Source organism: Anser brachyrhynchus, assembly GCF_964034855.1.
Source record: "Anser brachyrhynchus genome assembly, chromosome: 13".
NCBI lineage: Eukaryota > Metazoa > Chordata > Aves > Anseriformes > Anatidae > Anser > Anser brachyrhynchus.
The window spans coordinates 996,516-1,011,795 of record NC_137708.1 but is presented as its reverse complement, the minus strand read 5'-3'; the positions used below and the strand labels follow the sequence as shown (position 1 = coordinate 1,011,795).

The window sequence follows — 15,280 nt, the reverse complement described above, 5'->3', positions numbered from 1 at the left end:
AGCGCCTCCTTCCTTTAGGGCCGTTATCGGCAAACGAAAAATCATCCCATCCCATCCCATCCCATCCCATCCCATCCCATCCCATCCCATCCCATCCCATCCCATCCCACCCCACCCCACTCCACCCCACCCCATCCCATCCCATCCCATCCCCATCCCATCCCACCCCACCCCATCCCACCCCCGTGCAGCCACCAGAGTGCAGCAGTGCTCCACGCCCGGCCCTGCACGGCCCCCCCGCAGCCCCTGTATCCCTGCCTGGGGCTGGTGACACGCGTGGGCTGCCCCCCCCGGCCCACCCCCGGTACCTGCAGGGCCTGGTGAGCGAGGCTCCCACGCCCGAGTCGCGGCGCTCCCGCATCTCCAGCTCCTCGGCCTCGTTGAGGGAGTTGCCCGTGCTGTCGAAGTCGCTGGCAGAGGTGCCGACGTCCGACATGGACCGCTCCTCGAAGTGCAGGTTGGAGGGGAAGGTGGGCTCCCCGCCCGAGTCCGTCTCCTCTTCCTCCTCCTCCTCCTCCTCCTCCTCGCCCCCGTCCTCCCCGGCCAGGCCGGGGGAGATGGCCTTGTACCAGAGCTCCACTTTCTGCTGCAGCCCCCACATGTGCTGCAGGATGTCGTCCAGGTTCTGGTAGGTCACCTCCCCGTCCGCCTTGGAGAACTCGTCGCCGCTGCCGAACTCGGGCACGTTGTCGTACACGCTCGCCCGGCTGCCCAGGGAGCTGCAGGAGCCCCGGCGGCGGCAGGCGAAGCCCCGCGGGGAGGCCGAGCCCTCCACGCTGCTGCTGCTGCCCCCTCCGCCTCCCGCCAGCCCCACGGGCTTGTCCCCCGCCTTCCAGCTGGTCAGGGAGCTGCTGCCCAGGGGGCACAAGCTCTCGATGGAGAGGGATTTGGGGAAGGTGCCCGGCTTGTGGTCCCTGGGAACGTAGACCAGGCAATCCCCGCGGCACGCCGGCCGGTGCTGGTGCTCCCCAGCAGCCCAGGTGCCGCCGGCGGTCACGGCCGTCTCGTAGTCCTCCAGGTAGACCCCGGTGCGCTTGGCCTCTGAGCTCCCCTTGCCCCTGCCTGAGCCTAGCAGGCGGTTAGTCCTGTACGACACCGAGAAGAAGTGTTTTTTGCCGTGGAAGGAGGCAGATGCTCCTCTTTTAGGGGAGCTGCCCTTGGTGGCTGTGAGGTCCCCGTTACTCTTGGTGGAGTCCCACCCCGGTTTGGCCATGACGCCGCTGTTCGGGACAACCTTCTCGTCCGGGCCAGCTTTCTCTTTGTCCTTCCTTCGCAGGGATTCGATCCTCTTCAGGAAGCTGCGAGACCTTCGCTTCTTCAGCTTCTCCTTGGGGCCCTCGCGGCCCGAGGGCGGCTCCACCAAGGAGCGGGTGCTGGAGCTGCGGCCGGGCTGGGCGACGGCGGCAGCGTCGCGGGCAGGGGACGGCTCGGGCGGCGTGACCACGATGCCGGGCGTGCCGCTCGTGCTGCCCGTGCTGACGCTGCTGTGCAGGGACACGGCCTCCAGGTTGGTGCTGAGGTCGGTGAGGACGCTCTCGCGGCTGGACGCCTGCCGCATGGTGCAGTTGGGCACCTCGGAGGCCTGGGAGAGGACGTCGACAGAGCCCACCCGGGACCACCTCTTGCTTTCCCGCTGGAAAGCCCACCGGTTGCTGATGGCACACAGGTCCTCTTCCTCGGAGTCTTCATTCTGCGGGCAGTAGAGAAGAGGGGACGATCAGACCGCGGGGTCCCTCGGCACCGCTACACCCACAGCCAGCCCGCTCCACCCCCTTCTGCCACGGGGCTCACGCTGAACGAGGAACTGCCGTGCTCAGGCTCAAGAGCTACGTGGCGAAGGGAAGGTGCTATTTCTGTGCTACCTCCGAGCAGCTCCCAGGCACTAGCCCTGTGTTTGTGGTGGCATTGCCCGTCCGCTGGTGTACCCCGACGGGTGGCACGGTGCCCGCGTACCCAGCAGAAGCACTCGGGCCGCGTGAGCCAGCCCAGACCGAAACGCGCTGCGCTGTCAGAGGGACGGGCGCAGTGAGAAGAGGAGGGGACGCGGTCACTTCTCACACGTCTGGTCACAACAGAAACGTCCCAGCTGGGGCTCAGGCCTGCAGCCCCCAGCACCAAGGGGAGCCCCCAGAACTCTTCTAGGGTCAAAGCCTGACCCTGAGCTTTTACAGCTACTGCAGGAACAAGCAAGGAGGGGACAGAGCTCAGCAGGCAGCCAGGTCCTTCCTGAGACAATGCTCTTTGTGCACAGAGAAGAAAGAAAGGCGCTGGAGGCCGGGAGGCTGCCCGCCCCCACCCCGCGGGGCTGCGCACACCGGGACCCAGGCACCGCCACCAGCCCAAGCCCCGGCGCGGGCAGGGGGAACAAGCGGGGCTACGCCCCCGTGGTGGCTCCCAGGCACCGAGCATCAAACCAGCGCATTTGAAATGTACTGTTCATCAGGGGAAACAGAAAAGGCTCTGTTATTAATATGCCGACACATTTGTAGGCCAGAAGAGAAACCATCGGCTTCCTACTAAGGAATCCCCATGTAACTGTTTGCTTCTTAGGGAAAGCAGCACGATCGTGAGGGGGTATCCAAACTGCCAGGCTGCGTGCTTCGGCCAGCCTCAATGTCACGTCCCTTTATCTGGTGTCTCTCGACATAGGAGGTAAGGCCTGCGAGAGCAGGAGAACTGCAGGAGCTGACCCAGGCTGGAGGGCAGGGAGAAAGAAGAGGAAAACACGGGGACCAAAATCAAACCACAAACGCGCTTCCCCCTCCACAGCCACGTTTCCTGAGAACGGTGACGGAAACAAATGAAGGAAAGCGCGAGCAGTGGTGACCGAGTAGCGTTACCTGTGCAGAAAGGCACGGGCTGGAGCTAGAAGCCTCAAGGCCTTCCGTAAAAGAAACGAGGGGTAACAAACTGCTGCTGAAATCAACAGCTTTGGGTTTGAGCTCATTGCCCGCTGGCCGCAGGGCAGTGCTAGGTTCTCACCTGCTAACTGTGACCTGGCAAACTGGGCGAGCGCCCTGCCCAGCCCTGGGAGCCGGAGGGGCTCGGCCCACCCAGCACCCCCAGGCCAAGCCCCGCCGCCTCGCTGCTGCTGCAACAGCTGCGACCGGCCCCGGCCCCGCACATCCCGGCCCCTTCCCCCTCCGCTTCTTTGTGCTCCGGAGAAGGGGGCCCGGACGCGGGAACAATGCCCCGCGCTGCGGCCTTCCTGCCATTCTGCCGGGCAGCTGGGGGCCTGGGCGCGGGCCCGCCGACATAACGAAGGCGATGATGAAGGAGGAGCGAGGAGTGGAGATGTGCTGCTGCGGGGTCTCATCCAGCCCCAGCTCAGCACAGCCCCCAAGGCTGGTGCTGTCGGTGCAGCACGGCACAGTATGGCACAGCACAGCGCGGCACACACCGCACTGCCCCAGCCTGGCATCCCCCTGCAGGGCAGGGCAGGGCAGGGAGCACTCAGCACTGCTCAGCACCAGCCCAGGGGCAGTCCTGGATCACTCCGGAGTTATCAAGGAAACCAGGCTCGCTGCCCCGCCAGCTGCGCACGTTCCCCTCGAGCCCAGGACTCACCTGTTTACGCTGAAAGTGGACTTCCAGCTTCATGGAGGCACATGTGTTCAGGGTCATCAGCCTCCTGCAAGGAAACAAGAGAGCTTTACCCGGCTGTGGCTTCCTGCTCTGCCTGCAGTGCTTTCCTTCTTTTCCTATTTTTTTTCTATTTTTTGTCTCTGAGCTCCCGTTGTGCCTGGTCACCTGTCACCCAGCAGCTGCAGCTCCAGGGGTCGGACACGCGGAGCCTGGAGGAGCTCCAAGCCCGCTCCCAGCGCAGTGCAGGGTCCCCAGGCGGGCTCCCGAAGCTGCACCCTCCTGCTGCAGAGGTCTGGGGGCACTCTGCACCTCCTTCCCCCCAGCGCAGGAACCGAGTCACATGAGCCCTTGGCACGGCAGCCGAGGGGTTTAAACCACTCCAGCACGCCGGTGGCACAAGCGCTTGGTCGCAGGCCAGCAGGGATTTTGCAAGCGCAGAGATCAGAGCGGCACCCGCCGCCAGCGCACGGGCACCGGGACGTCCCGGCCGTGCCCCAGCACCCGCAGCCACTCCGGCCCCCGGGTGTACTCTCCCACGGCAGCAGCCCTGGCATCGAAGGATGCCCGGCTCCCCCAGCTCGCAGCACCCCTGGGCGCTGCCGGGGCCCCTCGGCAGCCGTCCCACCCCATCGCTGTGCGCCCCGGCTTCCGCAGCTCCCCGGGGGCTTGTCCTGGGCTGTGAGCTGGCCCCACAGGTGGCTGCAGGGGGTGGCGGGACCCCTGCAGCTCCAGTGGTACTGCGAACGGCACTGCAAGCACAACGGAACTTTTGTTCCAGCACGCAAACACCGTTTCTGCACAGCTGATAAAAAAATCTTAGGCACAATTTACCAAAAAAGTGGCTCACGTCCCTTTCATGATCCTGCCGAAAACTCCCGAACAGGAGCGTGGCCCCGCAGCGTGCACAAGAGCGGGCGGCAGCGTCCTCACACGGCTGCTCATCGCGTCTGCCTGGCCCCAGGACAGCGCTCGGAGAGAGGCTGCAGCGAGCCATTGTTCGGGGGAAGAAAGTAACCTAGCAAAGCAACAGCGACCGCAAAGCAAACGGCGATGGGTTGCGTTCTGAATCCAGCCTGTGCTCAGCCCAGGGTGAGGGCGACCGGGGTGTGCCTGACAGCCACCTGGGAAGGTTCACCACGCACACAAGCCCTGCAGCTTTGGAGGCAACGTTTCCCGTATCCACTAGGGCAGGAGCGGGGCTGGGACTGGGCTGGCCCCGCTGCCACCCCTCTGCCCTCCTGGCTGGGGGGAGCTGCAGCAGTGGGGGGACCGGGCTGGGGAAGCGCAGCAGCAGGAGCCCGGTGGCAGCACGCGTGTGCTTGTGGGGAGGAGGAGGCACGCAGGAGAACTGTCCTTGGTTTTCCTCCAGTTTTCAGTGCCCTCCTCGGCTCTCAGCGAGGTATTGCTGCAGGCCCCGTGTCCCCAGGCCCCCCCGGCGGCTCCATCCCAGCGGCGCCGGCTCTGCGCAGGCTGCCAGGAGCCGCGGGATGGGGATGACCTGCTGCAGGCTAGCAGGGCAGAACGACCTCCAGAACGCCTCCAGCCAGCCAGGCGAAGACAAAAGGATGCGAAAGCTCAGCCGGGGACAGGTGCACCCCCCAGCACCTCGCAGCCCCCCCAGCACCTCACAGCCCCCCCAGCACCTCGCAGCCCCCAGCCTGCCTACCCCGCACTGAGTGCAGCCGGGAGAAGCCGAGCGCTGCAGCCAGGGTCCCTGCGCCGAGCGGAGCTGCCCGTGCTGGGACAGCAGGCAGCCAGCAGCCCCCGCCTGCCCCCCGGCCTCTCCGCTCCCCATAGCGCGTGGGGGGGAAGCGAGAGGCAGCAGAACTGCCGAGCGCCGCCGGGTTCCTCAGCGCGGGGGCACGGCCGCGGGGATGTGGCCCGAAAGCAGACGCGGGGCTGAGTCGCCCCCAGGCAGGCTGACGCGCGGCCCGTCCGGACAGACGGACAGATGGGGGGTCCCTCCTGCTGGCTGTTTGCTCTTGGTCACGGCGGTAGCATTTAGAGCTCATCTCTGAAATACCGCACTGCTTCCCCTGCCAGAAAAACACGCGGAGGCATCTCCCGGAGCTATTTTCAGCCCTGCTGCTGCGAGGAGTAGTGCGTCCGGGTGGAAAACGCTCGGTGTGGCTCTGGTTGCCTGGCGCTGGGATAACTCACGCCGCACAGCCCCGCCAGCAGGGCAATCCTCCCTCGGAGCGACCAACAGCGTGTTTATTCCAGGAACAAGAGCGGGTCGGCCAGCACAAAGACAGCCAGCAGTGCAAACCCACTCCCGATGCAGCGCTGCTGAGCACCCACAGCCCCTAGGGAGCTGCACAAAAGGTTAGCTAGCGGTGTGGCCTTTCCACGGAGCAGCTCTCATTGCACAAGTGCCCAGCAAAGCCCTTGCTGTGTGCTCGCTCCCTGTCACAGGAGGCATGTGCCTGATGCAAACCTGTCCCCAGCCACCATCTCACCCACGGGCACTTTGACCCGAATCCGGCTCACACCAACAGCCAAGCAAGATCCCTTCGCTGCGACCCAGAGGTGTGGTGTCCAGCCTCCGCTTCACTCTCAGAGACATTGTTTAGCATCCTTGCAAAATAAAGCAACGTGCAACGTACCCTGGGGAAGCCTGGCTCTCTCCCGATGACCACGCACGTGAGGCATCGCCCAGAGCAGCCAGCGGGGAGAGGAGCACAGGCAAAGAGGAGAACTCCTGGCTAACGTCTGTTCCCCAGCCGCTCTGCACGCTCAGGACACAAAGCACTGCAGCTCCCCACGCACCAGCCTGTCCGACATGACAGCCACGTGGCAGCACAACGCATCCTCAGCCACCGCCGCTGGGACGGGCAGGCAGCGCCTGCAGGCTGGGCGCAGGCACGGCACAGCACCAGGGCAGTGGTGCTGAGCCCCTGCCTCACGCAGCTCTCTGCAGCGAGAGCCGGCTGGAGGGGGCTTTACCTGCAGAGGGATTTGAGGGAGTCCTGGTCCAGGAAACTGTGGTCTTTCTTCACAGCGCCGATGTCAAGTGGGAACAGCGAGTCTGGGGAGGAAGGCGAGAGGAGGATCAGTGAGGCAGGGAGCCCCTGCAGCTCCGCGGGGGCCGCCCGCTTTTGACACCAGCTCTGGGAGAGCAGCCGCCAGCACGCCATCAGCCACACCAGCACCTCACCTCGCCTCCCCAAAAGCACGACCTCAACAATGTGCTGCCCAAAGCCCCACGCTGCACCCAGCAGCAGCGGGCACAAAGTCTGGACCCCACATCCAGGTCCACAAAGCAGAGAGAAGAGGGACCTCAGTGGAGATGGTGGTGCTGGTGTGGAAAAGAAAGACCTGTGGCCTCGGGCCACGGTGGTTTTTGGAGAGCAGCCACATTCCAAACACCGCTCGAGGGAGATCTTGGCGCCCATAAAACAACACACCACACGTATACTGACCCCTTCCTCCCTCAGACTCCCTTTGTCCACTGATCCACCAGGGTCAGGAAAGCCCCTGGGGACAGCTGAGAGCTGCTAAGAGGTCCCCCAGCGTCGAGATAGCCGCAGCAGCAGGGTGCTGCCGTAGTTCCAGCATCTCCTTCAGTGCCTCAAAGGCCACGGCTGGGGCTCCGAGGGCAGGCGCACCTGCAGGGCCCTGGGCAGCAGCTAGAGGACCAAGGAAAGGCTCTACATGCTCAGAGCCCCTGGGCAGCGCACTTTTTGGTAAGCTAGAGGAGGGTGGCGAGGTGCCTGAGGTCCTCCACGCAGTTCCCTGCTCCTCTCCGCGCAGACCCAGAAAGCTCTGCTGGGACCAGCTGCGCCAGACCTGGACAATTAACCACGAGTCTACGTCTGGTTGTTAATGAAGCTCTTGAGCGTAATTACCGAGGGGATGCTGAGCCCTGCCAGCTGGGGAGAAGAACAGAATGAAATGGTCAAAGGATGTGGAAAGCTTTGCTCAGGGAGGCTGGAGCGAGGCCGGTTTATTCATCGCTGCAGCAGCCGCCCTGCTCGGGGCCGGGGCTCACCTGCAGGACCCGGGCGGCCCGCGCACGTGGCTCTGCGGGGAGCTGCCCCGAAATAGAAACCGGGCCCGAGCGGGCAGCCGGTGAAGCCATCACCCGGGAGGCCGGAGCGTGGCTCTGCTGGAAGGGGTGGGGGCGCTGGAAGCGGGGCGAACAATGGCTGGTGGCGCTCCCCCCGCGGCCGGGCTTCCGGCTATTGTTCTGCCAGGGGGGCCGGGCTGCAGGCGCTGCTTCGGCCCCGTCCCAGCAGGGACCCGCAGGCCCACCGGCTGTGTGGAGCAAACACAGCCGATCGGACGAGCTCCAGAGGAGTTAATCGCAAAGTGCCTGTGTGGGGGCGGAGGTGGGAGCCGGCCCCTCCGAGCGCCGTCCCGCTGGGAACCACAGGGCACAGGCACGGTGTGCCGCGTGTGCAGGGAGCGCAGACCTCGCTGCCGGGGGACGGCAGGGCAGGGCAGCAGCCTCAGGGATGTGTCAGGAGGGAGGGAGGGAGGAAACGTCCCTTCCCCGCGTTACCCACGCCGTCTGCCTGCGCTGCGCGCTCGCAACCCCTGCGAGCATCCCTAAACTGCTCAGGCACGGTCGGCAACCCAGCGCCTGCCCTGCCCTGCCCTGCCCTGCCCGGGCACCTGGGAACTTCCTCGCAGCCCTGCCCGAAGGGGAAAAGTTCAGGAATGCAGGGAAGTTAACAGCATGGCTGGTTCTCCACACCACAACCCAGTCCGAAAGCTTAACGTTTTAACATATAATCATGTAATTAGTAAGCAATCCCCGTCGTCCTGCCCTCTCCCCAGCGCTCTGTGACCTCTCCCTGCAGCCACCCCTGGTACGTAGTTGATACACAAATAAGACCACGTACAGGCCAGCGACTTTCTGCTCAGCCCCGCTGGGGGTAACGGGCAGCCGTGACGTGCCGGGCACGCTGGGGTCCCCAGAAGCCATCCCCAGGCCAGGTCCGGCTGCCCAGACCTGCCCGCTCGGATCTATGCCAGCCATGGCCCCGCTGCGGGTGCTGGCCACCCCCTGGCTCCACCTGCCTGCTGCAGGGCTCCCCAGCGAGGAGCAGCGCTGCCGGGCTGCTCACCCCCTCCCTGCGAGGGGCTGCGGGTGCCCCGCTCAGGAGCGCCGCCCCCACCCCACACCCCCACATCCCCAAGCTCTGCGCCCCTGCCCAGGTCGGATCCAAGCCCCCGGGGTGCAGCACGGCCGTGGAGGTGCTGCCCCTCGCCATGTGCTGCTGCACGCCCAGCCTCCGGACACCGCACCACAAACACGGCTGGCCCCAAACCCAAGAGAGGAGGAAGCAGCTCTCACCTTCATAAAGCTGGGCATACTGCGGGAATCCTGCCGCTCGCAGCCAGTCGCAAGCTTTCTTGGCTTCGATTTCTGAAACAAAGCAAAGAGACGGTCTGAGCATCGCACCGGCCAAAGGGATGCTGCACCCAGAGGCAGCTCTCCGCATCGGGGGCACTCCGGCATCACCCGCGCCTGTCTTTCACGTGCACAAACCAGAAGAAATGACCGACTGCGAAACAGCGAGGCCGGGGAGCAGCACGTGCCTGGGGGTGGCACCACGCCAGGCACGGGGCAGGCTCGCACAGCAGGAACTGCCCAGCTCCGGATGCCCCGCGAGCGCAGGACAAAGAGGACATGGCACAAGAGCGACAGGCCCACGAGACAGTTGTAACCTCCTGATAATGGGATCGCAGAGTCACAGAACGGTTGGGGCTGGAAGGGACCTTGAAGACCACGTAATCCCACCCCCTGCCACGGGCAGCGCCCCCTGCCCCAGCCCGGGCTGCCCAAATCCCATCCCAGCACCGCCAGGGCTGGGGCACCCACAGCTCCTCTGCACAGCCTGGGCCAGGGCCTCAGCGCCCCCAGAGCGAAGAATTTCTTCCTTATATCTAATCAAAATCTACCCGTTCTTACTCTTTGTCCTACCAATGTCCTACCACCGCTCCTTGAAACGTTTTGTTCCTATACCCACCAAACCCAATGAAGGGCTCTGTCAGGCAAGAGCGGAACGCCTTTATTGCTGACGATTAATTCAGAGCCCATCAAAGCTTGGGGCTGTTCAGTTCGTGCGTCTTTTGCAAACATCCTCCAGAAAAGCCTGCCAAAGGAACCTTTTATTTTCCCTCCCACTTCCCCCATCCCGACCACCCCCTTCTTTTCTTCCAAGCTCGCCTTCCTCCTGGCACGCGGGGCGCCCTGCTCGGGGCACAGAGCTCTCCCCAGGGGGGAATCACAGCGGCGCGGGGACACAAGGGGCCGGCTGGCCCAGCCACCGGAGCCCCGACGGCTTTCTGCTGCCCCCTGCCCGGCCTGGTCCTGCTCAGCTATTCCCAGGGCGAGCCCATCCAACTGCCAGCACCACGTTCTGGGGAATTCCTCAGATTTACAGGACCTGAGGGAACACAGCCCGAAGGCAAAGCAGCCGGAGGAAGCTGCTGTCGGGTGCCAGCAGTCCATCTGTCCGCTGAGACTTGCAGTTCTGGCGGCGACAGGCGTTTGACCTCAGATGTAGAAAATGGGACTGCAGCTTCAGGTCCCTGCCCGTCCCTCCCAGAAGCTAAACCCAGTACAGACTGGGATCGAGCCTGATCCACCGAGAGTTACGGTGGTGAAACTCTGAGCTCCATCCCCCCCCGACAGGCTCAGGGGAGAGCTCCGCTCCCGCTCACACCCACAAAGCTGCGCGCACGAGAAGGGTGAAGCCGAGCAGTTCAGCTAAGGACAGGACCCAGCCAAAACCCTCGACCCAAATACTTGGGACGTTCTGGGGAGGAGGTTTGGAACGAGCATCCGGACGCGGGTCCAAGCTGCGCAGCTGCCCTTAGCGGCGTGCTGAGCCCTGTGGGAAGGGCAGGGCTCAGAGCCAGGGCCCCTCAGCGGCCCCCCCACCGCGGCACAGCGAGCCCAGCGCTCGCAGCCCTCACCCCATGGTGCCTGGGGGGGACACGTGGGGTGGGTGACACCGAGCTCCTCACGCTGCCACCCCACGCACACAGCCACACAGCCTCACCCGGACCCTCCAGCACCCTGCCCCTGCCCCTTCCCCCCCTTTGCTCAGGGCTGGGCCGTTGGCCGGGGGGCCACCACGGCCAGAGGTTCAGGTGCCCCCGGCCAGGATGAGGAACGCAATCCTCCCAACCCGCTGCTGCCCCACAGAGCCCGAATCCCCCCCACCCGCAGGAAGGGATGGGTCTGGCACTTCCACCCCCCAAAAGGGACAGCAGAGGGAAGGGAAGGGCAGCCAGGAGCAGAGCCGTGCACCCTCCTGGCGTGCCCTGGTGCCCCGCTTACCCCTTACAGCAGCAGGACCGAGCTGGCAGAAGAGCACGGCTGAGGTGCCGGACGGGTCTGCGCAGGGACGTGCGGGAGCCACGGGGCACCCAGCGCAGCCACGGGCAGCCTGCGCCCGCCGCAGCCCCCGCACATCGCCCCGTGGACGCGGGGAGGCAGAGCGAGACGCTTTGGTCCCCCCGCAGGCTGCCGGGGGCACGCTACCTGTCCTCGCCCCGCTCTGGAGCCGGGCGCCCCGCTTCGCCTGCTGCCAGCGCCGTCCCCAAAGCCCCGCGTGGAGCCCCGGCGCCTGCCCTGCACCGGCGCCCGCAGGAGCCTCCCCGCGCTGGCACAGAAAAGGTTTCTGAGTGTCCCCGTCCCGGACGGAGCCGGCTGCCGGCTTCCTCCTCCCACCGCCCTTTCCACAGAAGTACTTTCCCAAGGAAGCACAGGAAAGGATCTTTCCGAGTCTCGATAAGAATGGGCAGAAAAACACTCGTGCGAACGACACAGGCAGCTTGTGAATGGCCTGCGGGGGACTCGGCGGCGGCAGGACCGTGGCCGGATGCCGTGACGGGGTCACCCCCCACGAGCCGTGCCTGCGGTGCCATCGGGGCACGGCGCCCCGAGGTGCGTGACCGTCACCCCCCCGCGGCTCTGGCACCGAAAGCGCGCTGCAGATAAAGGTGGGGTCTGTGAAGCCCGGAGCGCTGCCATCCTGGATGTCAGACATCGGGGAGGGGAAGAAGGGCCAGCCAGTCCCTGTTATTTTTAGATGGGTTTCCTAAGAGGACTTATGCAACCCTTCCCTCTCCCTGTGTTTGCATTACTCCAGCTGTCGGTACCAGCGGCAGCACTCCGACCTGCAGGCCAGCTCACCCAGATTTGACTGAGGAGTAAAGAGATGCACAGCGAGCTGCTGGCGCCTTCCATGAACGCAGCTGGCAGGTGGATGGGCAGCCCGCTTCCAGCTCCCTCATCACAGAGAGCTCTCCGTGTGAGCTGAGCACTCAGCAAGCAGCCGGACATCCCCACGAGGGAAAACCAGCACCAACACTCCCGCTGGAAAAAGCTCCTGTTGGTGCACGGCCCCTACAAGCCACCAGAGAGTCCCCCAGGCAAAGCTTCTGCCCTTTTCCAGCAGCTGCTGGTGGCACGGCCCAAGGAAGAGGCACCACAGGCGCTGTCCCCCTCCCAGCGCTCCCGTCCCCAGCAATAGGGGCAGGCGGCTGCCCCACACAGGTCCCCAGGCACGAGGCCACGGCAGCACGGGGGCTGCGCCCACTGCTGGGACGGGGCAGGGGAATAAAGGGATTTGGGAAGGAGACGGCAACTGGGGCCGACTGCACGCCCCAGCACCCTGCAGTGGGGATCAGAAAGTGAAAATGAGGTGAGAGGCTCTCATTTTGCTAGTGAAAGTGGAAGAAAAAGACAACCGTTCCTCCTGCGCCCACTCTGCAGCACGGCCCCGCACCGCGGCACTGCACACAGCTGCAGGACGGCACGGGGGCAGGCGGGGATGTCTGGAGGCTGGCGCTCCTCCCTCGAGTCCGCCGGGGACACAGGGTCCCCACGCCACCCCTGCCAGCTCCGGGAGTGGGCGTGGGTGGGCAGGGGCCCAGGAGGTGCAATACAAGGACAGGCAGGTCTAAAACGAGCAAGCTGAATCACTGGAAGCAAACTTAACTACTGATAGGAAAAGCACTTCCCAGAACCCAGGCTCGGCACTTTCGCTTTAAAATAAATGACAAAAAATGGAGAAGCAACACCCCAGGACCGAGCCTCTCCGAGCAAGTTTCCAAAATCCCCGTAAAAAGCCCCACACACCCAATTAGTGAGTGAAAAGAAAACCATGCCATCGCATCGCCCCTGCATTACATCATGGAAAGCCGGGAAATCGGACGCCGGGCAGATGCGAGCGGGAGCAGCCTCTGGCTGCCGTGTGCCAGCGCGGGAACCTCGCTGTGTGCGTGCGTGTTTTCTTTCCATCACACTTCAAAATAAACTGTTGCCTACAACACTGGATATGCAGAAGCTCAGCTTCTCTTCCTGGCTTGTAAGCAGAAGTCCTCGCCTATTTTTACAGAAAGAACAGAAAATCCCAATACGCTTCCCAAACCAGGGGTCGGTGCCGTGGCCGCTTAAGCTAGCGAGGATCCGAAATGCCCGTCTCCCACGGGAAACCCGCTGCCCACGCCTGCCAGCGGTTCTGGGGCCAGCAGCAGTGCCGGTGCCACTGAAGTCAGAGGATTCAGTTCCTCCTGCGGTGCCCTGCTCTGTGCTTGGAGCGACCAGCGCCACGTTTGGCATCACTCAGACACACCAGAGGGCCAGGCCCGGACCCCTCGGTCCCGAATGCCCGCAGCCCTCCCCCTCAGTGGGCCCAGCTGAGGACACGGCCCCAGGTCTGCACACCCTGCTCACCCCAAAACAGCACAAAGGAAACAAAACAACGGGGATCCCCCCAGAGGCTTCACAGCAGGGGAGGGACAACGGCTGCAGCTGCTGGCGCCCGAGCCCTCGCACCAGGAGCAAGCCCCGCACGGCCGCCCGCGCCCGCCCAGCTCCGTGCACCACGTCCCGCGGGGCGGGCTCTCCCCACGGCAGCCGGGAGTCTGGAGCCGGGAGAGGGCACGGAGCCGCGGGCATCCCCCGTCCGCGCGCGGGCCGGCACGCTGCGCTGAGAAATGCGAACCGTCTGCTGCCTGCCCGCTAGCTCCCGGCACGACCCGGCAAACCGCAGGGATTTCAAAGCTGCAAGCGCGGAGAGGGCAGGGAGGCAGGAATGAGAAGCTCGGCTGGATGCCGTCCCAGATGCAGCGGGTTTCCATAATTAACCTTAGCGCTGTGAAGAGGTCTCACCAGTTTTGGGAACCGCTGCTCGCTCTGTCACCGGCGAGGAATTGTCCGGATGCCTCCGCCAGGCTCTGAGGGGCACCGTGGTCCCGTGCGGCCGAGCTGCAGCAGGGAGGTGCCGGTGTGGTGGCACCGCCAGCCCCAGATGGCTCCGGAGCCTCTCACTGCCCTGCTCACGCTCCAGACGCGCGGTGCGTGGCGCAGGATGACCCAGGGGAACACCGGGGGAACTGGCTGCCAGAGGCGATGCAGAGGCACTGTACCCACGTGGCTGTGCCGCCACCGTTCCCTCGCCCGTGTGAGGACAGAGGCAGGGCTGCCCGCAGCGCTCAGTGCCCAGCGGGGTCGGGCCCGGGGAGGGAGAGGCCGGCCCAAAACCACCCACGCAGCACCACAGCTGCACGTAACTACAGCTACTAGTGAGCCTGTGTGTCCTCTCCTGTCAACGGGCCCACCGTCAGTCTGGGTTCTGCTCCCTTCCACTCCCATGGAAGTTAAAGCGAGATGCAGACAGGTTTGTTTCCTTCCGTACTTTAAAGAGGAGAAAACTTCTCCCCTTTCACTGCGGGCTCTGGGGCGATGCAGCCCCGCATCACCTCCGGGGAAGGCAGTGCTCGTCTCCTGCGGCAGCACAGCCTCCCCTCCTGCCCCGGGGCACCACCGCAGGCCCAGCGATGGAAGGCTGAGCCAGCGGGAGCCGTGCGCGGGGCCCTAGGGCGCACGAGCTGCAGGAGGGGGCGCGGGACGCGGGACACGGCGGGTGGCACAGCCAGAGCGAGCCCGGCCCGCCCGGCACCGCCGCGGCTCCCAGCCACCCCCGGCTCCTCGCTGCGGGCAGGGGCCGGGGCCGGGAGCCGGCGGCTGCTTCCCGCTCGGTTTGGGGCTGGGCCCGGCGGCGGGCTGCACAAAGGCCGGTCTGTGTGCGGGCGAGGCGAGGCGCTCGGTATGGGGGCTGGAAGCGAACGCGGCCACTTCCTCCCCTAGGTGTAATTATAGCCACGCGCTCCCCACAAGCATTTCCACTCCTCGGTGGCTTCTCGCACCTCTGGCCACCCCAGGATTCCTCCTCGTGGCCCTCGGCTGCAGGCTGCACCCAGCAGCCCTCAGAGCACCGGGGCGGCCGGGGTTAGATGTGCAGAGGCTGCGGGCTGCCGCTGCAGAGCAGGTGTCTGGTGGGGACACGGGAAGGGACAGGGCGCCCACAGGAAAAGAAACAAAGGGCCAGGAAGGGCCAAGACCCTCACCCGTCCTCCTCGCTCCCCACCTGTGCTCCTCCAGCTGCTCTGAGCCCAGCAGTGCACGGGCAGGGCAGGAGCCCCCAGCCCGGGCAGTTGGAGCCCCCGCGGCAGGAGGACAGCCAGCAGGACCCCGCTGCCACGGCTGGAGATGGCAACAAGCAGCGTGGGTCCCCGGCTCCAGCCTGCCCCGTGCTCTGCCCCAAGAAGATGGGGCAGCGCTGGCACAGCCGACGGATTGCGTCTGACCTGGTCTGGACTCAGGGTTGAGCAGGCAGCGTCTTCTCTTTGGCACTGGTCATGCTATTCCCTTCCCGGGTTTACAGAC

General features: G+C 65.1%; 1 protein-coding gene across 6 annotated transcripts in view; it reads right to left on the bottom strand.

Moving 5' to 3' along the window:
• Positions 1–15,280, bottom strand: part of STARD8 (StAR related lipid transfer domain containing 8) — a 60,606-nt gene that overhangs the window by 5,780 nt on the left and 39,546 nt on the right. For 4 of the 6 annotated variants that reach the window (XM_080553330.1, XM_080553332.1, XM_080553333.1 and 1 more), the window contains 4 exons: positions 8,888–8,959; positions 6,532–6,613; positions 3,568–3,631; positions 309–1,690 (listed from right to left, as the gene is read on the bottom strand). In XM_080553330.1, coding sequence (XP_080409456.1) covers positions 309–1,690; positions 3,568–3,631; positions 6,532–6,613; positions 8,888–8,959 — 1,600 coding nt within the window. Of the gene's footprint in view, positions 1–308; positions 1,691–3,567; positions 3,632–6,531; positions 6,614–8,887; positions 8,960–10,882; positions 13,685–15,280 lie in introns of those variants that run through there. The other 2 variants (XM_080553328.1, XM_080553331.1) reach the window with 2 other exon arrangements.